Source organism: Etheostoma cragini, chromosome 16 (assembly GCF_013103735.1).
Source record: "Etheostoma cragini isolate CJK2018 chromosome 16, CSU_Ecrag_1.0, whole genome shotgun sequence".
In the NCBI taxonomy this organism is placed as follows: Eukaryota; Metazoa; Chordata; class Actinopteri; order Perciformes; family Percidae; genus Etheostoma; species Etheostoma cragini.
This window is the reverse complement of record NC_048422.1, coordinates 13,147,655-13,173,355: the sequence shown is the minus strand read 5'-3', so window position 1 is coordinate 13,173,355 and position 25,701 is coordinate 13,147,655. Positions and strand designations below refer to the sequence as shown.

At 38.9% G+C, this 25,701-nt stretch overlaps 4 protein-coding genes across 7 annotated transcripts in view; 2 read left to right on the top strand and 2 right to left on the bottom strand.

The window, feature by feature from the left end:
- On the bottom strand, positions 1–6,077 carry ggcx (gamma-glutamyl carboxylase). Of its 2 annotated transcripts, none has more exons than XM_034896353.1 (15): positions 5,829–6,077; positions 5,359–5,559; positions 5,077–5,235; positions 4,187–4,352; positions 4,009–4,087; positions 3,800–3,906; positions 3,528–3,691; positions 3,085–3,386; positions 2,536–2,667; positions 2,199–2,350; positions 1,905–2,074; positions 1,643–1,773; positions 1,417–1,564; positions 957–1,158; positions 1–841 (listed from the first exon to the last, which is right to left on the bottom strand). In XM_034896353.1, exons 1-15 carry the CDS (start codon positions 5,851–5,853, stop codon positions 682–684), a joined length of 2,298 nt encoding a protein of 765 aa, XP_034752244.1. In that variant the 5' UTR covers positions 5,854–6,077; the 3' UTR covers positions 1–681. The 2 variants fall into 2 exon arrangements, with proteins under 2 accessions (XP_034752244.1, XP_034752243.1); XM_034896352.1 differs by having other exon boundaries at positions 957–1,162; positions 1,421–1,564.
- Positions 6,078–8,553: 2,476 nt separating this feature from the next.
- Positions 8,554–25,701, top strand: part of gmcl1 (germ cell-less, spermatogenesis associated) — a 24,081-nt gene continuing 6,933 nt past the window's right edge. The window contains exons 1-15 of one of the 3 annotated variants that reach the window (XR_004659914.1): positions 8,554–8,973; positions 9,967–10,149; positions 10,263–10,386; positions 10,510–10,606; positions 10,697–10,794; positions 10,911–11,023; positions 11,129–11,194; positions 11,480–11,564; positions 11,665–11,755; positions 11,870–12,010; positions 12,382–12,451; positions 12,592–12,667; positions 12,759–12,904; positions 13,615–13,702; positions 13,822–14,515. Coding sequence is in view for 2 of the 3 variants with exons in the window: in XM_034896362.1 (XP_034752253.1) it covers positions 9,974–10,149; positions 10,263–10,386; positions 10,510–10,606; positions 10,697–10,794; positions 10,911–11,023; positions 11,129–11,194; positions 11,480–11,564; positions 11,665–11,755; positions 11,870–12,010; positions 12,382–12,451; positions 12,592–12,667; positions 12,759–12,904; positions 13,615–13,702; positions 13,822–13,962 (1,512 nt within the window). In the remaining variant the exon portion in view is untranslated. Of the gene's footprint in view, positions 8,974–9,966; positions 10,150–10,262; positions 10,387–10,509; positions 10,607–10,696; positions 10,795–10,910; positions 11,024–11,128; positions 11,195–11,479; positions 11,565–11,664; positions 11,756–11,869; positions 12,011–12,381; positions 12,452–12,591; positions 12,668–12,758; positions 12,905–13,614; positions 13,703–13,821; positions 15,648–25,701 lie in introns of those variants that run through there. The other 2 variants (XM_034896362.1, XM_034896361.1) reach the window with 2 other exon arrangements.
- On the bottom strand, positions 16,919–18,715 carry fam136a (family with sequence similarity 136 member A). The gene is made up of 3 exons (XM_034896369.1): positions 18,410–18,715; positions 18,145–18,285; positions 16,919–17,749 (listed from the first exon to the last, which is right to left on the bottom strand). The coding sequence occupies exons 1-3, from the start codon at positions 18,494–18,496 to the stop codon at positions 17,561–17,563; spliced, it is 417 nt and encodes a 138-aa protein (XP_034752260.1). The 5' UTR covers positions 18,497–18,715; the 3' UTR covers positions 16,919–17,560.
- pcyox1 (prenylcysteine oxidase 1) lies at positions 19,052–23,452 on the top strand. The gene is made up of 7 exons (XM_034896360.1): positions 19,052–19,301; positions 19,531–19,678; positions 20,359–20,565; positions 20,680–20,854; positions 20,991–21,202; positions 21,314–21,466; positions 21,582–23,452. Exons 2-7 carry the CDS (start codon positions 19,558–19,560, stop codon positions 22,250–22,252), a joined length of 1,539 nt encoding a protein of 512 aa, XP_034752251.1. The 5' UTR covers positions 19,052–19,301; positions 19,531–19,557; the 3' UTR covers positions 22,253–23,452.

The following is a 25,701-nucleotide window of genomic DNA, read 5'->3' as shown; positions in this document are numbered from 1 at the left end:
TGTATTAACACAAGCTCATTATTAGAAAAGTGACTAGAAAAGGCTGTTTGACAAACTAACAATTTTATTTCTGTCAGTCAGTTTTTTATCACATTATAGGGTTAGTATAAAAGATCAGAGATGTACATTATGTTCCCTCAAAACTGATTAAATGGAGTATAAAACTGCATATATTTTTAAACGGGTTGTTATGAAATCAGGCCCAAATAATTTAAATTCAAGTTGGGCAAGAAACCAACAGGAGGAGCTGTCGCCCAACCTAATCCTGTTTATGTAAGTATGTTTTTTAAATCTGTCTCCTTAAAACCAATCGGTAATTAATAACTGCATTAGTAATAATTGTCAATGTCTTGATATTCTTGTTGAGCATGTCACCCAGCCATAGTTGTAATTATAAAATTCTTAAGGGAAATCGAACAAACAGGAAATGTGGTCTTGCACAGCAAAGCCGTTAACATTCAGCATTCTGGTGTGTGCTGCAGCTATAATGCAAACATGTCCTCTGCATGGATTCTGATCTGTAAACAAATGCTATAACAAAATACTGGCTTTACATTTAAAAATAATCTGAAACTTCAGAATATTTCAGAAGCATAGACAATTAAAAATATCCCAGTAACAGTCCAGTAGTAATGTGTGATCCAGCAATTCAAAACAGCATCTTTGGCCCCAACGACTGCTTTAAAGTTCTCCATGACCAACTTCATCTTTCAGCCGTTCGTCCTGGTTAGCTTCTGCCTGAGGTTCTTTCATGTTGGCGAAGGCAACTTCTCTAGTCAGCTGTTCGAGAGAAGGGAGACCCACCACCAGGTTTCTCATAGCAATGGCGGTCATCAAGAATCTAAAAGCAAAAGAGGACAAAGTGAATAAAATTCATTAAGTTTTTATTTTTACATTTTCTGTGTAAATGCAACAACACATGGCATGTTGCTGTGATGTTAGAAGACAACGCTGACCCCCTCCGTATTGTATAGTACTTCTTCACTGCAAAGCGCTCCAGTCGCTCTAGTGCACTGGCTTCCCTGCGCTTCTTCACCTCCTTCATGCGACGTTGCCTCTTCAGGAACAGCTTCACAATCGGGTCAGTGGCATTCAACTCTGATCCTTCGTCATCTGCAGTGATGAGAGGCTGCAGCTCAGGAGGAAGGGGCTCGGTTTCTGTGGAAAGAGACCGCCCAGTCTGCATCATCTGATACATTTCTTTTGAGCTCTTAAGCAAAACTTTTACATTTGGATAAAAAAGGAGAATGTTCACACTGGCTGTTGTGATCTTTGAGATTACATTTTTTTTTTCATAGTTTAAATTTTTTTTAAATAGCTGACTTTTACTACACATTCCTAATCATGTTTGCATTGAAGCCCATTTGTTCATACAATATTACACTATATTCATGGTGTTCGGTGCCTGATATTTACCCGACCCATTGCGTACACGCTCCTGAAGCTCAAACAGCTTTGTGAAGTTCTCCTGCAACGCTGCTTCTGTGGTGTTGACGTAGATGTACATGTAGCAAGATGGGTCTTCAGACACTGTGTACACCTTGTGGTAAGCCCCGGCAGGTACCTAAACACGTACACATTATGGCAAATGCTTCTGTGTCTAGCTTAAACAAATAATGGTGATGTTATTGTGTTGCTGTACCTTTATCTGCTCACCAGGCTGAAGAGTGAAGTTCTTTTTCTCATCCACTATCTCAACGTTCAATTTGCCCTGCAATACACTGATGCTGGTGTTGCCGAGATCTTGACTTACAAAGTTTTCTAAGTGAAGACCTAAAAGGTAAAATCAGTTAAAAAGTCAGTAAGGTCAAAGGCAGCCTGTAGCACCAAGAAGGTAAACATAAATACAAAAAATATTTGAATACACTTGTTCCTAAAATATGGAACAAAGAAAGATTTGTAACCTGGAAAATCAGCAATAAAGACAATCTCAGTCTGATTGTCCAAACTTCCCTCAATCTCCTGGAATTTGGTCCTCCATGGGGAGAGGTCCACCAGTAGAGGCATCAACCATGTGTTTGGTCGGAAAGGTGACCAATCAGCCTTCACAACGTCTACACGGGGATCAAAGATCCTTCGAGAAAAGACCAGACCAAATTTAAAACACATTCTGTATTATTATTTGAACATTATTCATTGGATACACCTGAAGTAATTACATTAATGGCATCTTTCTCTCAAGCAAAAAGCTCTCATACCTTTGCTGGAAGCGTTCATTGATGGACACCCAGATGTCAAAGTAGATTTCAGGATCAGAGATATTATAGTTGGGCAGCAACTGATTGAGACACGTGGCATACTGCTTCAGCATGTCTCCGTGGTCTTTCCAGCGACGGCTTTGTGTGAAAACCTTCAGTTCACAAAGTCAACATTCAAAACATGCAAAACTTCATTTGTTAGCTAACCTTCAAAGCGTTTTATCATAGCATGACTCTTGGGCTCAATTTACCTTGCTTTGCATTGTAACTCTTGTGTATAGATACTCGTCATAATCATCTATGCTGCACTGATATACCATTAAGGTATGAAACTCACCCCTGGGTTTAGAAATCCAATTTCCCCAGTTTTTCCGTCTTTGTAAGTGATCTTAACATGCTGATGGCTACGGGAGTGAACCATCATGTCCCATGAGTAGCCGTACAAGCCATTGGTCCAGTTGTTGTAACCCTGCAGAAAAACTAAATATTCGAATAATTCCATACTAATATAAATCCCACTGTAAAAAAATGCCACACTTTTCACCAGTTTATTTTAATAAAGTTGTATATAAACCAGGACTTCAGAGACTGAATGAGGATGATCTACTTCTGGGCTTTAACCCTTCTGACAGCACCAGTCTAAGCTGTTGTTTGCTCTAAATCAATGACTGTTGACTCTGATTGAGCAACCATCAGTCTGGTGACTGAGAGAGGATTTAGAGGGGTTTTCTGACAGCAAAGTACAATCTTATTAACCAGAATATCTGTGTAAAAAGTGCTGGAAGAACATTGTGCAACAATTTACTACTTGGCTCTTTGGATCACGTCAGCTATGAAAGTATTTTAGGATTTTAAATGTTAAAAAAGACAGGATAGACAGACATACCTGTGTGATGAAGTGAGAGTAAGGCAGGAAGAACTGTTCAATTATGTAGAGAATAGTAAAAATAGCTCCCAGCTTGTGTTTTAGTCTCAGTTTGGAAGCTTTGGCGACAGGCGGGGTCACCTGGTGGTCGGTACTGGTGCTTTGAATGTTATTGTAAACACAGGAAGTACTGGTCTGACAGTCTGGAGAGGTGAGTGGCAAGACTGCCCTGAGGAATTCTGGGAAACGAGCAAAGAATTTTCTTGGCCAGTCGGTGTAACAGAAGAGGGGACTGGTGGCCAGCATTGTGTAGGAAAACATACCTGTGGAAGATTAACATTCTCATTAGATACGATATGATATGATCATCAATTAAAATAGAGGTAAAATCATACCTAACAAATGAAAAGGCATAATTAAAAGTATCCATGGCAACAAGAAATGTGTTTTTAATGAAGACTCACCAATGCTGAAAAGCTGAGAGTTCATGCAGTGGAAGTAGGAGACGAAGAAAAACGCATAAGGTCGTGTCGCATCAAAAAACAGCAGGTAGCCGGCGGTCAGATCAAGAACAAGACCGCCTCCGTGCACCACCAGCAGATTTACTAACTCCACGGGGAGAATGACTCTGACAAAACAATGTGTGGTACAGCATTATCAGAGTGGGAATACTGAGATACAACAGTCAGTGATTGAAGGCTTATATCTTTGGACTGAGCTGCTGAATAAAACCTACTTGAAAGGATCAAATAGCCAATGATGAGCAAGGTATGACATTGAGTATCCCTCCACCCAATCGGCATCCAACTTTTTGATTCCAGCGATGAAGTACACAATAAATATCTTTAAGGAACAAAAAAACATTGACATCGTCAGATGTGCCCAAAACCTGTTCATGAATTATTCAAGTTGAAATATATAAAGAAAGGTCACTGGTGTACAAACCTGTGTCCTCAACAACGTGTAATTCCATAGAGGAACGTGGGCATTTCTTATTGAGGGCCGCCGCAATCCATCGACTGACCTACAAGTAAGGCACAGGCATTAAAGTCATCCTCTGTTGAGCTCACACATATAGACGCGCCAGAAATGCACACAGACAAAGCTGTAAACATTATCTCACCAGTATCTGTTGCCGTCCATGAGTGTGAGCTGAAAGCCAATGAGGCCATACAAGTACGAGTGATTGTTCCAGGTTGTTTTGTCCAGAAAGAAGATGTACCAGTATGTCGAGATGAACATGAGGCAGGAGAGACGGTAGAAACAGCCAAGCATGATGCCCAAGGCGCCTCCAATGAGAAACATATATAACACTTCAGTTAATAATACAAAACAGTGAATAATAATTAAGCTATTTCCACACTTAAAAATCTTAACTAGTCCATAGAGAGTCCTACTCAGCCAATGAAAACGGTTGTACAATGTGATCCGTGGCTCTTTGAGAAGATGGAGGTGTGGAGTTTGACACATGTACCAGGTAAAGGATGTATTAAATGTGGGTATTGGTCTACCATTCAACCAAAATATGCTATATAGTGTTGCTGTTGCATTATGGGAAATATAGTAGTTTGAAGTTTGACCCATACTACATACTCTTGCAATACTAAACTAGCTGGACAGTTGTACACAATTTTATAAAACAATTATTGCCACAAATATAGCAAATCAGTAGGAATAATTGACATTGTAACATGTTGTTGGAAAAGGTTGCATTCTTGCTACAGTGAACACCAGATTTGCATTAGTTATCACAATCTTTGCAAGACTCAAACTAAATTTTGCATGAGTTTGTCAGCTTGGAGGGAAAATAAATATTTGCAGGTTGGGTGAATGTGCTTTCATCTTCAGCAGACAGCCACCCCACGGAGACTGTCTCCTATAAAATGCTTGCATCAGCTTAAAAAGGATGGGGTCCCCTTTTTTCACCAAGCCACAGTAAACACCGAGGTGTGGGCCTTTCAACCTGTAACATTTTAAACAAAGCTTCTACGATAAAAAAGGAGTGCAACCCACCAAAGAACATTACTAGATACACCAGATACATCCAATCCAGCGGCAGTGGCTGTAAGAAATTGAAGAGGGGAAAGCGGCACACAGGGGCTCCATCAAGGTACTTAAAGTCCAGGTGACTGAGGCCACGTTCCTGTGTGATGTCGATAACCATCAGCAAACCTGCATGATAACGTTGGAAAGGCACACGTGTTTTAGTAGCTTCTAGGAACAATCTCAGCTCGGTTGCAGAACCACTTAAACCCAGCAGCAGGCAGTCTAGTGTGAGCAGATGGCATATCTTACCAAACAAGCAGCGGAAGATGCCCAGGGATGCAGGGTCAGTGGGACGGTTCAAGAGGGTCACCAGGCTGTGCCAGGAGGTCAGGTCCTCCTTCTTAAACCCAAAGACTTTCTCCATCTTGCTTTTGATCTGTGTAGTTTCTTTTGGAGAAGCTGCATCCTTCTTTGCAGTTTGTTCCTCTCCATCACTGCTCACAAGAGCACCTAGAGGTTTTACAGGCCCAGAAACGTGATCATTTAGTATTTGTTATGACTAAGAGCAACAGCCTTAATGAATACGATGTCAACTGAGTTATTGTGCTTTATTAAGAAAAACATGGAAATCCTAGCATGATTTACAAAACGCTCAGCCCTTTTTTATACACCAATCATGGCTATGTTTTAGATTACTTCTCCTTGGTTACATGCTGATCTATCTAGTTATTACATTAGCTAAACAACACACCGCTACTGTTAACAACAAACCAGCTCACCTGCAGTTGCGGCTGTCGCCTCCATGCTACAAAATGTTCACAATAAAACAAATTTGGGTTGGGGACAGGGTCTCAGAAAATTCCTGTCTCTGCTCTCCCTGTCCCAGGTGGAGGTTTACTGGCTGGTCACGTCTATGAAACGGACAACTTACGTGTCACAGTCCCACACACACGGTCGAGTCAGGGAAAGGATAGAGGGAGAGGAGGTTCCTTCGGAGGAATGTTGTGAAACAAATGCTGTTCGTTTATTGGCTGATGTTTCCAATGTCCACGCCCTCTCAAGGAGCACATATACGTCATATCCGGCAGATTCCTCCATAGACGTTTAAAGATCCCCTCACGTGCCGTCAATATAAAAATATTTTTTCTTTACATCTTATCAAAGGTTTTTGCATCTGCCAGTAAGGTTATGTGATAAATAATCCAAGCAACAGCAGTAAAATGTAAATAATGAAGTAAACCAAACAAGTGATATAATTTTTTAGATCATAAAAAAAAGCAACAAAAAAATTCAACATTCAAATTCAAATTCAAAACTTGATTTTTCAATATTTTAAGATGCTGTCATGACTAAAATACCACAGGATAACACTGGAGGGCAGTCATGTGTTATCTGTCTGCCAGCTTTTAGTTTTTTGACCCAGAAGCTTTGGAGTAACAGCCTCCTGTGAGGGATTTACTCACATTATCAAAGGCAGCTGGCAATGTCAGAGTTCTTGATGTTAAATGCTATTAACTCTGTAGCTTAAAGAGAGAGGGGAGTAAAGGGCAATTGCGTGTAATGCCTTGTTTTGAGTTAAACATTGATGAGATGCCACTTTATAAAACAACTAAAATGTGTCTATGTCCATTGTACAAAATTACTAATTACCTTACTTTCTCTTTAGAGTAGTATGACTCAAGGAAAACGTTGTACATGTTTCTAAAATACAGTTTTTCACACTGCACAAAATCCCTGCTGTCACATAAATCCTTAATCAGTTTCATATAGTTTGATCCGGCTTTAACAAAGCCATTTTGGAAATTTTCATTTCATTTTCATTTATTTGTTGAATCACAGTTAGCTCGGCAGGCTTATTTCCACCTGTTGTCCCTGGCCTGTTTTATATGGCAACCTAAAAAAGTAAAACACAATAAAATGAGTTATTGAAGTCAGCACGTAAAAGAAACATACACAGACGAAAATTCACACAGGCATAATGCACAAGTAACAAACAACACATCAGATAAAGACAGCAAGCAAAAAAACAGACAATCTGCAGCCAGCCAGTAGTCTAATGGACACCACACATCTGATTATCAATAATACGTTTTCGATCATTTTTCAGTGGATAAGGTTTTGGAGGCTGATTAAGTGCAGAATCCTTTCCAAGTTTAGGTATCCCCTTTTTCACAATAGCCGGAGGAGCAACATTTTCAGTAATTTCTTTATGGGTTTGGAAGGTGACCACCTCTGCAGGGTTCTTAATTGTTTGTATAAACTGGTGATTTATTTTGGGCATTGTAGATGGTTGTAGACTAAACACTTTGTCCAACTTAGGTATTAGTTTAGCCTCCATTCAGTGCGGTCTTAGTCCACTTGGGTGGGTTATTCAGATGTGAGTGGGAAAGGATGTGAGAGGTTGGTCTGAATGGGCAAAACAAGAAAGACCTTTGTGCACTGGTTGCCTTGGATGCATTCACACAGACAACCCAGGTGTACATAAAAAAAAAACTTTCAACATCACAAGGAAGCTTGTTGTTGTTTCAGGCACGTCAGAGGGTTTTCATAAAGACTGTGTTTTTTTGGCACTAGTTATAGGGAAATAGAGACAATTCTCTGAGCTTAGTTAGGATTTATGTGCTAGTTTATAAGCAGATTATGACTTGAGAAACTTGGTTTCTGGAAGAAACTTTCTTGTATGAATTTCTTTATTTAAACCAATGTAAATGATCACACATTATTTATTAATTATTGGAAACTTTCTATACTTTTTTTTTATTTGGGAAGATCCTGATCTCAGTGATACAACCTGATTGAATAAAGGATATGCCTGAACATTATTTTAGCTGTAATTGGTGACAAATTGCATAGTAATTTCCTCTTTGAAATGTTAAGCATTTGTTAAAGGCTATTTGTGTAATGTATAAAACAATTAAAGCTGATTTATCTCTTTAATATAATATTGAGCGAGCATGCTGGTTTGACACAATTCCCCACAAAAAGAAAGGGTGGCTGTTCCACCCTTTGTGCTTTCAGTATTGAACATATCTTAAAGTTAGCCTATTAAATGAATTAAAAAAAAAAATAGCTCAGTTAAACATGTTAACATACACTTGTTATGTTAATTTTATGGACAGAAATGATTAAATCGCCATTTTCCTCTCAACCGTTTCAATGTAGTCCTAGTTAAAGCCTGCATTAGGCAAAGGCACCTGAATTAAAATATACACAATAAACACTGTTGATCTGGCGGTGCCCTGTGGACTCAAAAAGAAACAGACAGACTGGTCAGCGGAATTAGGTCTAATGTGTAGAATTGGTCATCAAGTTTTACATTTGTATTATTTCATGGGATGATTAATATCTGGTGATGTTAAGGTATGGGTGCTGTGGAAACTAATTATTCAATTAAACAAAATTAGACATTTGCAAACAAACAGATTTGATCATGGATTGTAAAGATTTGACGGACGTTTTCCATGTTTGTGTAATCCGTCCATCTCAGGCAAGTGGCGCCATTGAGCAGAGCAGCCACCTGTGACGTAGAATGCTACTTCTAACCATCAAAAGAAGAAGAATAACAAAAGCAGCCACAGATTTTCAGGGCAGTACGATAGACAGTCTATGGGCAGTACACACAATCCCCCCTGGGCAAACATTTACTCTTATTTAGAAGAAAAAATGTAAGTTAACTGGAACCGAAGAATGGTTTGCGGTCTGGAAGCTTGTGTGAATTAGCAGCTTGTCAGAAGCAACGCTGTTATTGTTTTCAGACCTGTTTTCGTATGTGAATCCCGGCAGCTAAGCTAGCTCCGAGGTTAGCTCCTCTCCAACTGGCTCGTCAACGTCAGACAGACTTTCTGACCTGAGATAGTCAGCCCGTGTTTACCGTCCAAATTAACCCTACACATCTCCCTTAGCCTGCTCGGTGCTACTCGACAGGTAAGTGAGCTCAGTCGTTGTTTTTGTTAGACGTACATCTGGTTTGCACATGCTGCAGGAGGGAGCACTTTCATCAGACTCTGTTATTGACAAGTGTAGCTAGCTAATATAATTCATGTGTTGTTTTGTTGTTCACTCAGTCTCAAAAATTCAAGCACATGTAAATCTCAAGGCCTTTTCGTCCAATAGTAGAATAGAAAATTAGATAAGTAGATTATGAAAGGCTCACATTAACTAACAAATTTGTTTTGATGTCTTTTGCTTTGTTCTTGAACATGGATAATGGCAATTTTGATGAAGGCATGGGCTATTATTATATTTCAAGTACATGTAACCCTACACTGTATTTAGTGTGCTTATAGTTTGGAGATGATTCTTGGTCAATTTAAAATACCACCATCTGTTTGAGATTTTAGCAAAATGTGCAGTATAATTTCATAAGGCAGTGAATTATTGAAGCCTTTTGGAAAAGTGAATGTGATTAAAATAATTTGTCAATTTGTCTATCAACAGATAATTAATCAGAAACAATTTTAATAATCCATTCAAGTCATCTATCAAACAAAAATGCTTGTTTTAGCTTCACAAATGTGTGAATTTGCAGTTCTTTTCAGCTATTTGTTGGACAAAACAAGCAATTCAAAGATGTCACCTTGGGTGTGACTTTATATGGCGATTTTTTTTTTATAATCTTCTGACATTTTATTATAGACTAAACAGTCAATCAGTTGAAAAATGTATCTACCATTTAATCGGGAGTTAATTTGTTTGTAGTTAAAACCCTAAGACAAAGTAACAAAAAAACTCTATAAGCTATATGTCACGATACTGCAAATGCCTGACAATATCTTCTGTAATGATTTGAATATTATATTTACCCATGCAGCTGAGTTGCAGTACCAAGATACAGTACAGCGGACATTTATTACTTGACTGCTGACTTTTACTGTCATTTTTGCCAATTGTTTTCTTTGTGTTACGTCTTTTTGGAAGTGTAGATATGGGAAGTCTGGGCAGTAGGTTCCAGTCCCCCTCTCAGGGACCAGAGGAAGCTGCAGAAGGCACAAATAACAGCCACAAGCATGGATGTGAGTGTCAGAAGAGGAAACGAAATGCTCCGTGTGACTGTGACAGTGAACAAGAGGAGGACGATGCCATACTGGATACACCTCGCAGGCAAGGCTGGTTTAAAGCAATCAATTCAGTGTAAAATATATTTATTGTTAATATTTTAAAATGTGTCTAAAATGTGTTTTGTGTCTCTTCTCTGTTGTTTGTTTCTTCAACAGGAAGAAATTGAAAAGCACCTCCCGATACATTTATCAGACTTTGTTTTTGAATGGGGAGAACAGTGACATCCGCATCTGTGCTCTGGGACAGGAGTGGAACCTCCACAAAGTCTACCTGTGTCAGGTAAAACATCAACACAAAAACACCACAAAGACGATCTGTGCTAGATTTTTTTCATGTGCGTTATTGTCTTCAATACTCTGTTTTTCTTTTCTTGTGTCTTTCCCTCCTTTTTGTATTTTACAGTCAGGGTATTTCTCCAGCATGTTCAGCGGCTCTTGGAAGGAGTCCAGTATGATGGAAATTAATTTGGAGATCCCCGACCACAACATTGACACTGAAGGTGAGAAGACCTCACAGAAAGGAGCAGTCAACTGTGTTTGTATCTTAATGTGTTCTATTGATTGTGTGTGTTTTTTGTGTGTTTGTGTAGCCCTGCAAGTCGTATTTGGATCCCTGTACCGGGATGATGTTCTGATCAAGCCCAGCAGAGTTGTCAGTATTCTTGCAGCTGCTTGTATGCTACAGCTGGTCAGTACATTGAAGTCAGCTATGGTCTCATATGTAAAAATACAATCTTGATTTTTTTTTTTTTCTCAGTCATACGATGCAAAATCGACTCAAGTCTCATGGTTTGTTGTTTACAGGATGGTTTGATCCAGCAGTGTGGAGAGACTATGAAGGAAAATATCAGTGCGAAGACCGTGTGTGGCTACTATGCTTGCGCCAGCATCTATGGCTTGGATTTAGTCATGAAAAAGTCCGATTTTAATTATTTCAAATCAGTCATTAAAAGATAAAATAGTATTTTATGCTGTGTACAAATGTCACACTTTATAATGTGTCTTTGCGTCTCCTTCTGCAGGTGTCTTGAGTGGCTTCTGAACAACCTGATGACCCACCAAAATGTCGACCTGATGAAAGAGCTTGGGTATGTGTGTTCAGCTCACAGTTCTTTACTTTTCACCGTCTACCCAATATCCTTTCTTCAGACGTCAGTGTAACGTTTCTGATAATGAAGGTATCGAGCCTAGTTTTTGAATGGATTTCATGATTACAATGTTCTGCTTAATTAAAATGGTCTCACATTAGTCCTGTGTCCTTTTTTAATGAGGTCAATTAAATTGCTTTGTTGAGTAATTATGTTTTAAACCGTGGTGTAAACAAATGTTGTCTGGGCTCATACTCACCCTTTGTCTCTGGCTTGCATTTACAGGGCAGAGGTGATGGAGCAGCTCATTCAGTCTTCTGACCTGTTTGTCATGCAGGTGGAGATGGATGTATACACTGCTCTGAAAAAAGTACGTGAAAATATAGTATATATTTTAATAACTTTGAGATACACTCACTGTATCATCAGACCTGTTTTCAAAGAGCTCTCTTTGTACTCTCTCTCTGCAGTGGATGTTTCTGCAGCTCAACCCGTCATGGGACGGCCCAATTAAGCAGCTTCTGGCTGATGCTGATGCCTGGCTTTGCAAACGCAGGACAGGTACAGTAAGGCCATATCTTGTAAAAAAAGAGTGATCTTCATATGCATTTTTGTTCATTGGTAGCCACACACACACACATGTTGGACTCTCATTTCATTGACTTTGTTCTCCAGACTTGAGTGAGAAAGAGCCCTTCTTGAACACAGAGGAGGGTGAACCTTTCCGGTCAGTGTTCAAATATGTTCGTCTCCAGTATATTATCAATGATCTTGCATCTGCACGCATTCTGGAGAGAGACAACATTTTGCCCCCTGGTAAGATGTTTTTCTGTCTGACCTAATTTAATCATAAATGTGCTTCTCTATGCTCCGAAAAAGTGTATTTCTTTATTTACTCTTGATCCTGTAAAGTGGTTTTGAAAACAGTGAAGGATTTTATTTTAAATCAGATTTATGGGCTTTCTCGTTACATGATTGGTTATTCTAGGAAAAGCCCAGTTATGTAGACCAATATTCTATTTCCATATTTGTAATAAATGCAGTTGCTTAAGTTGTTTAATTTCATTGTAAGTGGTATAACTAATTAGACTTGCTTCAAGTTTCCTTATTACATTTACATATATCTAGGAAATCTCTTTTCCATGTGTTTATGGACTGTTAATATCTTCTATTCAAATGTATTCCAGATTGGTTAACGTTGGTGTACAAAAACCAGTGGTTCGCTATGCTCCGGACAGAATTTGACAATGATAATGGGTGAGAACCTGAGACTGAACTATTGTGATGCAGTCACCTGTATTTATGAGCTGCTGACTCATCTTTACATAACCACAAAAACTGTATGCATAGAATAAGATTTTAAAGCAGCAATGACAAAGGCACCTGTCTGTCATTAGTCCCCAGGAAGCCAACAAAGACGAGTTTGAGCTGAGCAGTATGAGGTGCGGCAGGAAACTGACTAAAGATGGAGATGTGAGTCTCGCTAATACAGTAACGTTTGCTCCTGTATAACAGATTATGTTAAATTATGATGAAAACTAAAGCAATATATTCCTCTCTGCAGTACTGCTGGCGGTGGACAGGCTTTAACTTTGGTTTTGATCTGTTGGTGACCTACACAAACCGTTTCATAGTCTTCAAAAGAAATACTCTGAGTCAGCCATGTGGAGGTGCTGTGAGTCTGCAACCTCGAAGGCATCTGGCATTCCGGTGTGTATGGCAGCCAACCTTTGAATATTTTTCAGAGGAATTTTTGAATTTTTTTTGTTTGTTTAGCATTTGTTAAAGTTGCTTTATATCCGCAATAATACATTGTAAGTTGGGCATCTGTATTGGAGTTCAACTACAACAGAATTGGTAACGGTTTACAAATTTATGGATCACATATTTCATCTTAATTTAATATGAGTTAGTAGTTATTACACTTCACTAATTGACTAATTTGTATTTTGTTATTTTTGTTATAGCATTATGATCGTAGTAACTGAAATTGCATTAGAAAGCATGCTATCCATTTAAAATAACAGCCACATGTCTATAACTGAGATAATTTGATTTTAAATTGTTATGCATTGAAACTGTGTGTTTGATGTTTGTCTAAGGAAATAGGTCGACATTTTTGGAAATACATTCACTTTCTTCCCAAGAGTTAGATGTTATCCCTGGACGGATGCAGGCTAGCGGTTTTCCCCTGTTAGAAGTCTTTATGCTAAGCTACGTTAGCCAGCTACTGGTGGTAGTTCCGTATTTATCTTAGCCACATGTGAGTGGTATCAATCTTCTCATCTACTCTCGGTGAGAAAGCAAATCAGTGTGTTTCCAAACTGTCAAATAAATTCTTTTAGAACAATGTGTATGTGTCTGCAGCTTCAATATCGAAAAAGTATTTAACATGCCTTTGACCATTTTTATTTGTTCAGGTTACGTCTTGCCTCTTTTGATAGCCGTGGAAAGCTGGTCTGCAGTCGCTCAACAGGTTACCAACTTCTCACTCTCGAGAAAGACCAGGTCAGTGAGCGCTGTTAACCAGTAGATATAGATGGCTCAATTACCGTGTCATTCATTACCATGTATAGGATGCTGTTCTTGACTTGCCTAATATTTCTCTTCTCCTTCCAATGACTCAGGAGTATGTGGTGATGAACCTTGACAGCCGGTTGTTAACATTCCCCCTCTACGTGTGCTGTAACTTCCTGTATACGTCGCCTCACTCTGACCCCCGTCCAGATTCTTCAGAACAAGAAAGCACTGCTCGCAGCGTGTCCTGATGCCTGTTCCGCTGCCATTAACTATTACTATTCCTCTGGGAAAGCTGAGACACTGACACAAGCTTGTACGTACAATCCACCGCCACATTTAACATCACTTTGACATTGGACATACTATCTGCATGCTGCGTAACCCAGTGAGGTGTTTAGGGGAAATGTTTGGTATCTGTGTATCCAGTGTTTTTGGCGCAATAAGAATTAGCTATACATACATGGGGTTTACAGTGACAGACACAGAGACAAAGAGAGTGGCTAAGAGAGATTCGGCCACCTTTGTCTTTAAAGCAGCTTTGAATTCTGGATGTCTGCCATGGACTGTCTGCACTGGCATGTTGGACTATTGCTCAAGATGGAAAACCCCCAGGTCATTTATATTAATGGAACCACTCTGGAATTAATTTATCAGTGTGTATGGGGGCATTATCACCCTGAAATACGGGAACATCACGAGGGAACAGCTCCAGAGGGACCATTATTGACTTGTACGGTGATGTGGTGAGAGGTGTGACCCTGCACTCTACTGATGGACGGGCTCAAAAACTCACCTCTCTTTGTCACATTACTTGCCAACACTTAAAAGCTGAAAAAAAGAGTTCAAGTCTGACACAACACTTTTACCACCCGCTGCTTTTTGGTTATAGAGAGATGTCATACCTGCTGCCACATACCACCTGCACTCCATGTAAGCACCCTTGTCCCAATGGAGTGCAGCTGATGACACTCAACGGCATCACTTTTGAATTTTGAATTACAAAGAACAAACTGAGAGAAGCTGTAAATGCAGCAGTTTCAGTCTGTGTTTTAACACTATTTAACCCTGGAGGTCCACCTCACTCAGTCCTAATCTAGTCTACATCAGAGCAGCTTCTGTTTTTCAGATTGGAAAGTCTCCCACCTCTTCAGTAAACTGGGGGAAACCACATTACAACACCCAGATTATACACTGTATCAAGAATCTTTTGTACTTTGTAAATAACATTTCCTGCAATGTTCACATTATAACATAACATTGCATATAAGTGATAAAAGTAAAGTCACAAAGCCCAAGTAGCCAAAGTAAACCTGCATTGTGAGGTCAATAATCCAGATTAAACCAATAATCTGTATTCATGAGACATGAGCCTTCAGGAGTTTTCGTGCATTAGCCTCATTTACAAAGCATACACTTTGACATACGCTCATTGATACCAGCTTTCTGATGTTCACAGCATTTTGTGAAAACTCCAAACAAACAAACTTTGACTGACTACAGATTTTGAGACATTCTGCCGTGTTTACCAGCTATACTGTCAAATCTCCATTTACTGCTGTTACTGGAATCCACTGATCCTGTTTTGCAGTGCAGTTTGTCCTTTGACACATTAAGACGCACTGTTTAGACTGCTCCCATCAACACATGAAGTACTTTTGCAGTTATGTTGTTTTACACGTTTGTACTATGATTAGGCAGTTTTGTAAATCTGTTACCTCATGCTGTTTTGAAAACCTGTAAAGCGTACATATACTGCCAATACATTCTCAGTATGACTCGCCTGTATAGCTGTAACTGTCTTGAAGTTTAAGGTGTTTTTTATTTATATTTATTTTATGACTTCATTTTTATTTGTATGGATTTTTTTTGCGAACGAAAATACAATTTTCAACAGCCAATAAATCTGCCCATTCACATGGGCTGTGGTGCTATCCCATGATCCTGTCTCTTTCTCCAACTAGGTCTTTAATACAGCTGCATATTTATTCATTTATTTCTGCTTTTTAAACAGTTCTTTACTCTGTGCTATGATTTCCTACTTAGTGACGTTCATTGGAAACCATTGGAACGTACTTACTGCAACATATCTGACAGAGCTGTTCATCAATAATGTCAGTGATTTATTTCCCGCCTATTGTGATAAGTATTCCTTTATTGCATACATGTATCATTTTCAATTATTAGATCACTTAAAAGCTTCAATAACCAGTCCTACACAACATATTCTCTGCAACATGATCCAGATTCAGGTTGATCTCCTGTTTAGTCAGCAAATCTTTCAGGAATGAAAAAGCTTAGATAAAAACTAGCGGATTTAAGGCTTGGCACACATTAGAAAAACACATCTTATGGTCAATGTACCTGCTGTCTGACAATTAAGCATTAAAACGTTTACAAAAGATGTAAATTATGTAAGAAGCAGAGAGAGAGAGAGAGACCACTGTCTGTACTTTCTGTCCAAGTGGCACAACTTTTTTTTCGGTTGGCTTCTTTGTAGTCTGTTCTGACCCCTGAAGGAAAGTTTGAATAGATTTAATTTCCCTTTCTAAATGTTTTGGGTTAAACAGAAGAGCTTTCTTTCTCACTATGTAAGTTTGGAGAGGATGTTTTAATGATGTTTCAGATGAAGGATCAGATGAAGGATCAGATGAAGGATGTTTTAATTTCCCTTTCTAAATGTTTTGGGTTAAATAGAAGAGCTTTCTTTCTCACTATGTAAGTTTGGAGAGGATGTTTTTATCAAGACTCCAGCAGCATAGTCTGTTACTTATTCTACATTTATAGAGTAAAGGACCAAAAACAAGAACATTGGCTTAGGAGTTCTGCCAGGCGCTATCTCATATCCCATTGAGTTCTGTTAACAGCTGGCTTAATCATTCTTTTTATATTAAGAAATAATGCCATGGTTTCCTCAATTTACATATTTCAATACACATTACAATTATCTAAATAAACAGATTTGGACAAATACATAGGTTGTGGGGTTTACATAAGATCTACAGTGCGTTTACTGCTTCGTTTAATTGTTGCTGCACTCCTGCGGCTACTCTCATACTGCCACCTTACATTGTTGCCTTCTTTGTATGTAACAATTTTACCTGTTATTAAAATAAAAGCATCACTGGCATTCACCATTGTCTTGTCTTAACACTTGCAAGCAGAGCTCATGTTGATTTCACGGAAGTAATGCAGTCCAAAAACAGGTACACCGACAGTACTTTTAATTCAGGTATATAAACATCTTACCATGACACGTCAGACGATCTCAGAACAACTCAACAATAAAATGACAAGGGACAAGAGGGTTTGGACAGGAAAGAACCTGTAGAAATTAAATATGTCTTGAAGAATTAAACAAAAGTACATTCAAAACTTCATGCAGGAATAGATGCACATGTGGATCTTGTTCATTGGGTGGTGTGAGTTGTTCCTGTTTTTAAAGTGCACACTGTAATGCGTGTTTAAGTTGGAAACTTGTTCACACACAATAATCAGATGCATCATTGGATTTCTTTCTCGTTGCAGATAAGATCTAACAAAACTTAAAGCTCAGTCTCCAGAGAGGTTAATGGTTGTTGATTTCACGTAGCACAATAACAAATCTCACAGTGAGCCGTTCTCCACACCAACATTCAGCTTCACATCCTCTAAAACCTGTCAAAGCTCTTCATGCCCTGCATCACAACCAATTTTAACCTTTACTCTCCACCCCTTTCATGGTGTTCCAGCCCTCTAGTCTTCAGTTGTTACTGGTCAAACTGGATGAGTTGACTGACACGGCGCTTCTGTATGTGTAATGACCTCAGGCGGAGTCTTAGGACAGACTACAGTCATCCATCCTGCTCCTTACTGGTGTATAGAGTCCAAATTCTCTTTAAGTCTTCGAGTCATACTGGGGATCAGGTTCACATGGTCGTCCACACAACTACCCACACAACTGTCCATCAGTGATCGAACAGCTGGCTCCTTTGCACCGGAGTCGAAAAGATCCTTCGCTTTGTCGTTGCAATGCATCGTGCATCGGGTCAGACGGTCCTGAGTCATCAGAGAGGAGATATGGTTTAGTAATAAGAGACATTAGTAAGGTCCCAGTAGAGCATTTTTTAGAGAAACTGGGCAGGAAGTTTTTTTAAATGTTACATATAACTATAGGTGGAAGTTAAGGCTTGTCCTGTTTGACAATGTAAGAATATGTGCAAATGCTATAGGAATATATAACAAATGCAATAAAATGTTACATCAATATGTAAAATACAGGAAAAAATTATTTATATGTGCCATAAAATGCAACATACCGTGGCAAGTTTGATTAGAAATGCCACACTGAACTATAACCTTATTGTCACTGAAAGAAAGCTGAAACACCTGTTACCTAAAGACGTCAAACAAACCTTCACTTTAAAAAAAAAAGGCCACACACTCAAATGTACCTGAAACTTCTCTAGCTCTGAAGTGACGAGTCCCTGAGCTTTGGCCAGAGGAGTGTGACACCTCTCGATGCACTGATGCACCACAGACATGGAGTCTGAGGAGCGATCACAGCAGTCTGCACTGCACCTGAACATGCGACCCTGCAGCAAGAACACACGCACAGTTGAGACATGTTATGGATACAGGTGCTGCACAGATCAGACTGGTAGAAAACCAACGCAACTGTTTTATGCACAGTTCATGTTTCACAGGCAAGACACCTACCTGCATTACACGGATGTGGTCCCTCTCCAGGCTTTGGACCATTTCTTCCACCTCATTTTGCACGCGTGCCTGGTGTGCCGCTGCCATCTCAGTTTGTCCTACTCACTCCGCAAAGTCTTTACTAATCTTCAAGAATCAGCTTTAGCATCTAAACCAGACCGGACTGACGCGATGTATTCGCGCCGTCCACAGCAAGTTCCTGTAGGCTACTTTAGAATTTGCTGATAACTAAGGTCACCTCCATTCAAGCATGCTTCAAGATGAGGAGACGATTGCGCCACTTCCGCTTTACTTCCGCAGCCTGTTTTAGAAAAAAAATGAATCCTCTTCCGTTGTGTTTTTAATTTTTTTTAATCCTCTCAGTATTTACTTATCTTTGCACAGATCAAAAGTAACCTAACTGTATTTAAAATATGATTCTAGATTTGTCATCGTCTATTTACATTACTTTTAAATGAAATGTCAAAATCATACACTTTACAGTCTCTGGTCAAATGTATCTTTTAAAAGGTTATAGTATGAACCGTGATGAGGCTCAAATCAACCTTCATCGTAATAACGTGTCACTTGTCCATTGTAGACAACTGCCCACATTTTTCTCATTTTTTTTTATTTATTTATCTCGAATTAAGAGTTCACGGCCTTTATTGTGAAACTCAAACGTAAACGTGCCCGGAAGTGTGTCTGAATAGTAAGAGACGTTCACGATTTAACCGTTAAACAAGTTTAGTTAGTTGTTGACAATTCTGTTCGTGTAGTAGCTTTTGCTAAGTTTTATAAAGCGTTGTATATATATCTTGAACTGTGACGGTGAAGATAGTACCGCTGTGAAGGCTAACTACTTTTGGACCAACAACAACCCTCCTCCATGGTAACGTTAAGTTTTAAAACAGTGAGTCCACTAACTGTCCCACCGCACGCTTTCTCTTATACAATTTTTGAATTTTAGAAAGACATGATAGTGTTGTATAAGAAGTAATATTAGCTATATTCCTTATTTCTTAGCGTGAGTCGGAACTCCTATGGTAGTGACCTTTGACCAAGACTGATAGAGACCGTTTCCTTCAACTTATTAGCGGAACTGATCATGGGATGTATTTCTTCTTCTTCTTCATGTACAGATGCTCCGTAGTGCAGTGGAGAACTAGATGCCCATAATGAACCCACGAACCTTGTCACTGAGAGCGCTGCTGTTTTTGGGGCTTTGGCAAACTGGGAGAAGAAGTCTAGCCTCAGCTCCAGAGCTGCAAGATCAACCCAAAAAGATAGGTAAGCCCGTCCCAGGGTGCATTTAAGAACACAAACACCAATCCTCCTTTCCTAACTACCTACCTACCTCCTCTATTTGTTCTTATTCTTCAAACTTCTAAAGTCTGGCTTGCAAGAGATTTATATTATGGTTCATATTGTGTTTCTGTGGAGGGTGACCTCACTGTGAATGCAGTTGCATTGACATACAATCAAGTTGAACAGACATCTTTATTTACATAAAGGGCATACTTTGTGCAAATTAGGTTGATAACTGGTGGCACTTTCTATTATACAGTATGTTATTGGCATTTGCAATAAACTGCTGATTAGTTATCCTGGGCATCCTTTAGTCCATTGTGATGATGGATACTTTGTAGACTAAATGCTCAAAACAATAAAAAAAAATTATAAATAACATTACTAATAATAATAGTCAAATTAAGCTTTAAAGAAAAACATTGTTACAACTATAATATAGAATTTAAAAAATTGGCATCTCAGCAGAATACTGTATTTGTCTAATATAAGAATCTGAGAAAAATAAAGCTGCAGGTGTCAAATAAAATTAAAATAAAATTCAGAGTTCAAATTACAAATGTGCATATGGACCTCCAGGATAACCTGTGTTAATCAAGAGAATGATTTCAGATGAGCGTGTTACAGTGTTGGTTTGCTTTGTTGTCATTGTTCCTTTAAAGCTGTGGTTGGAGCGGGCATTGGTGGTACAGCTGCAGCCTTTTACCTGAGGCAGGAGTTCGGAGCCGGGGTGCAGATTGATGTGTTTGAACCTGGCGCTGTTGGCGGACGACTAGCAACAGTGAAGATAGGAGATTATGAGTATGAGACTGGAGGCACAGTGATCCATCCTCTAAACCTACATATGAAGCACTTTATTGAAAAATTAGGTAACATATCCTGAGGTCAACAGACTCAGCACAAACACATGAATAATTGGTATGTAGTTCGGTGTATTTGAAACTTAGAGAGAGCAATCTTGTTATTTTATGTTGATTTTTCAGGTATTCCTCCGAGGAAAGATGTCCCCTCTAAAATGGCAATCTTTGATGGAAAAGAGCTCACTTTTGAAGAGAGTGACTGGTATATAGTAAATGTCTTGCGCATGCTCTGGAGATACGGGTTCAACTTTCTCCGAATGCACATGTGGGTGGAGAGTGTTTTGGACAAATTTATGAGGTGAGGAGGAATAGTAGTTGTCATGGCTCCTAAATCACATTCTTTTAGCATGAGATCCAGAAGTATGAATATAAAATTGCTGTCCCTTGTTTGGTTGAGAGTGTTGATACTCATGGAAATTCCCTTTTATTGACAGGATCTACCAGTATCAGCAGTATGGTTACTCATTCTCCAGTGTGGATAGGCTCCTTCATGCCATGGGCGGTGATAGTTTTCTTACCCTGGTGAATCAGACCACAGAGGAAACAATGATGGGCGAAGGATTTTCCCAGATCTTCCTCAATGATATTGTCACACCTGTCACTCGTGTCAACTATGGCCAAAGTGTCCGCATCAACGGCTTTGTGGGTATGTTTAAAAATGACGTGAGATATTCAGTTTTGGTTTATCACATATGTCAATGTTTTTGTTGAAAAAACTGTCAAAAAGCGGTCAAATGGACTTTTTCTTGTCTTCTAGGGGCAGTGTCATTAGCAGGAGCAGATTCAGGTCTGTGGGCAGTGGACGGAGGAAATAAGAGAGTGTGCTCAGGACTGCTGTACCACAGCAAAAGTGAGCTCATCCCGGCCAGAGTGACCTCCATTTCAGTCAGAGTTCGGCCATCAAAGACAGGTAACTTTTAACAATCCTTCATTTGGTATGAAACTGGTCCCAACAATGGATTTCTAATGTGAATGTTTACACTTTTTTGAATGGCTTAACTTCCCTCTGTCTCCCTTATTTTTAGGCACCACAACCAGTTTCTATGAAGTTAATTATGTTGACGAATCAGGCCCAGCACACTCTCTGTATGACATAGTAATAATAGCAACCCCTCTTCACCAGGGAAAGTCTGACATCACATTCTCAGGTTTCTCCCCTCCAATCCCGTCTCACTACCCCGGACGTTACCATCAGACTGTCTCCACTCTGATTCACGGCAAGCTGAACATGTCCTACCTTGGGATCACAGAGCCAGCCTCAGACTTCACTGTGTCTGACATCCTCACCACGGACTCAAAAGACTCCGTCATCAACAGCCTGAGCTCCATTGACCCTGTGTACATCCCTCAGGGTTACAAGCGACCCCCTGCCAGCCAGACCAAAGTCTGGAAAGTGTTCTCCCCAAAGCCACTGTCCCAAGAGCAGATGCAGAACATGTTCCTCTCCTGGGATTTAGTGTCGGAGACTCAGTGGTTGGCTTATCCTTCTTACCACCCACCGCACCGTAAGACGCCTCCCTTCATCTTGCACAACCGGCTGTATTACCTCAACGCTGTGGAGTGGGCAGCAAGCGCCATGGAGATGAGCGCCATTTCCGCCAGGAATGTGGCCCTGCTGGCACACCACCGTTGGCACCAGCAGATCAGCAAGATCGACCAAGAAGACCTGCACACCAGACTAAGAGGGGAACTCTGAAGAGGGAGAACTCTGACCCCTTTAACCTTCAAGAACAATTGCTGTTTTTTTTCAATTTTTGGATTTTGTAGTTTTGGCCATCATTTCTATCTTTTACTGAGCAACGTCATTGCTAAGATCTGAGACCACAAGTAGATATGTAAGGGAAAAACATTTGCGCAGTCAAACAATCACAGTTTAACCCATTTATCTAAACCACTGTAATTAATTGTTTACCCTTTAGTAACCCCTCAATGCACAGGGAAACTACTTGTACACACACAACCACTTCAAACATGGTGTTTTAAAGTTGAAGTTGAAAGTTTTTAGCCATTACAGTTCTCAGCCATTAACTTGGTGAGTACAACGTCATTACCAATAGGAATGTTGAACAGAACTAAGGGAAAAAAAGACCAACTGGAAAGGTCCTTTAAGCACCCTAACTGTAGCCACAGTTCATAATTCCGCAGCAACAATAGCACAAAGGTGGATCAACATTGTACTGTGCTGAATTCTGTAATCACTGTTAACTATGTTTAACTCCAGTAGACACATATTGTTCCTCTGTTTACCTGTGTGTCATTTTTAAATTTTTCTAATGTGCACTACTTCTGTTATGAAGATGGTACAGCTAATATCCAGCATGTCAGCGTGTTGGTGACACGTAATCCAAGATGGATTAATGCGTCTTCTGAGGATTTTTTTCAGCCTCTTTACGTCCTAAGTAGACTGCTTCAACTGCTGTATATGTTGTTAGTGAGTAAAGACAGCTGTCAGCAAGATACTTGGGCCACTACGACCTCTTTGCAAATCAGATGTTTTGATGTCAGTTATGAAAAGTCAATGAACAAGTCCATGTTTTTTCTTATTATTTATTTGTACTGATAATGTTAATAAGACTATAATTGGACAGGCTAATAGCACTGGCGAGGTGTATAAATTCAGTATGTTAAAGCAATGACTGTGCCTTAAAGATTAAAGTGTAATTAGCTTAGGTCTTTAATAAATGATGAGTCCCCCTATCATTTTAGAAATCTACTACTCCAGCTACCTAAACCACTTTCATGTTATTTAACCAATTTGGGAAGGAAATTGTAGTTTGCCAAATGTTTCTTAAGAGCAGGTGTATTTTTCTAGATTTTTGCACAAAAAAAATCTGGTTTGAGTATGTGTAAAAACATACTTTAGCAAAAAATATTAATAGTGCAAATGAATTAACAGTACTTTATTATTTTTGGAAATAAAACCAATGTGGAGTATTTAGACTGGCTTCTGTACAAATAAAACAAGGTGTTTAATTATAATCTATTCTTCCGATTTCAGATTTTAATCAATGCTGAAACCTTCCAGACCAAACAGTGGGTTTTGTAAGAGTCTACAATCACAATAAATGGATGAGACAATGTCTGCTTTTGTCTGCATTAAATGATGTTGATGAATCACTTCTCAAGACAAACTGTACTCATATCACTCTCTCAAGTGTGTGATGGTGATATTGATGAGCATTTTATTCTTGTCTTTATATTAGAATCTCTCACCCAACCCAAATTTTTTTCTATCTTATAATGCATTTTAATTTCCCAATATCATCATCTAAAATGTCTCTTTTTTTAAGAAGTAAAATGTTCTGTAGCTCAATTTATGTCTAAGGAGACAAGTTAAAGCATTTAATAGTCATGTGTTGTATGAGGGACCATTTAGGACGTGTTTTTTTAGTATTAATTGTTAGAGCATTTCAGTAGTGTTTATGAGACTGCTTCATTTGTATGTGTGTGTGAGGTTTCAGTACATTAAGTGAGAGTATAATTTGTCACTAGTGTGTGTGAAAGCATTTTAGTCGAGTGTGTAAGAGGATTTCACATGTATGTGTGTGAGGGAATTGTGAATAATGTCCCAGATGTTGATCCCCACGATTAATTGAGGAATTGTCTTACTTAGCGACATTGTGACCCATCATTCATAAGCCAAGGGTGTGTGGTGAAATCACCGTTTCTATTTGCAAAAGGAAATGAACATTGCTTTCAGCTCAGATCCAAGTACGCCCAGTTTTCCTTTTGTATCAAACAGACACAGTAACACCCCCAAATGGAGGCCCGTGTGACTGAAGAGCCAACAATGGGTGGCATTGATGGCCAGAATAAGGGTATGTCTGTTTGGGGATGTTCCACAGCTGTCCTCTCAGGTAGGGAGGGACAATGGTACCAGAGTTGCCTGTCCATGCAAAACATGTGACGTTACTAAATATATAGGAGGCTGTAAACTGACAACAACCCAACATCTTCCACTACCCAGACCAAAAGCCAAGATGAAATTTTTAGCGGCGCTAGGTGTTTTCCTCGCTGTTGCAGCGTTTCACTCCGGTAAGAAGAACATGTAGTTATGTTTACGATTTGTAAGGGAAGTAGAATGTCACCATAATTAAAAATGTGGTGATCTCTATTCATGAAAACTGGAAGCTCAAAAAAATGTAACTTCATAACGTGCTTCTACAGAAAACCCATTCATGCTTATTTACTACAGATGTTCAGTTATGTATTTATTTGAGGCCTGACTAATGTATTTGTCATGATTCCTAGCTCTCTCAGCATCTCTGGAATCTGCAGAGAGAGAGGAAGTAGTTGCTCAGCACGGTGAGGAATTATTCTTAATAATAACTAGTTTAAAAGCAATAATTATAACTAGAAAATGCGTGTGAATACTGAAAAGCTATATTGCTAAACAGGAAGGCTGAAAAAGAAGGTGAAGTAGAGAGAATAATTTGAAAAGGGGTTTTATGGTGGTTTAATTAGTATGACCGTTATTGAAAGGTTGAATAATAACCCTGATGTATGAAACAAAAGTAAAATAATTTAAGATTTTTAAAAAAATGACTGAATGAACCATTCATGTCAAAAAGTCAATTTGTAGGTAAGTGGAAAAATTCACTGTATAGTATATGGAAAAAGTAATGATACAGGTTAGAGTATGGTATGTCAAAAACGTTGTGGTATTGTTTGTTGAAAAGAGTCATAGTATAGTTATATTGGGGGAAAAAGTCATGGTATTGAATTGAATGCAAACTCCACACAAAAGGGCCTATGGACTTTGAATCGAACCAAGCGTCAGAGTCTGTGGCAATAAGTTGATGCCAATTGTCATAGTATAGTATGTCAGAAGCAGTGATGAAAAAGTCATAGTACATTATTCGGAAAAAGTGATGAAAAAGTCATAGTGTAGAATGTGGAAAAACATCATTTAGTAAGTCAAAACATTCCTGGTATCATTTGTCAAAAAAACAAACAAAAAAGTAATTGTGTGGAAGAAGGATTTTTTTTTTAAAGAAAAAAATCACAGTATAGTATGTCGAACATAGTCATAGAGTAGTGTGTCAAAAAAATTGAAAAAAGTCATAGTATAGTATGTAGAAAATATTGAAAAAGTCATAGTATAGTATGTCAAAAATATTTAAAAAAAAGTCATTGTATAGTATG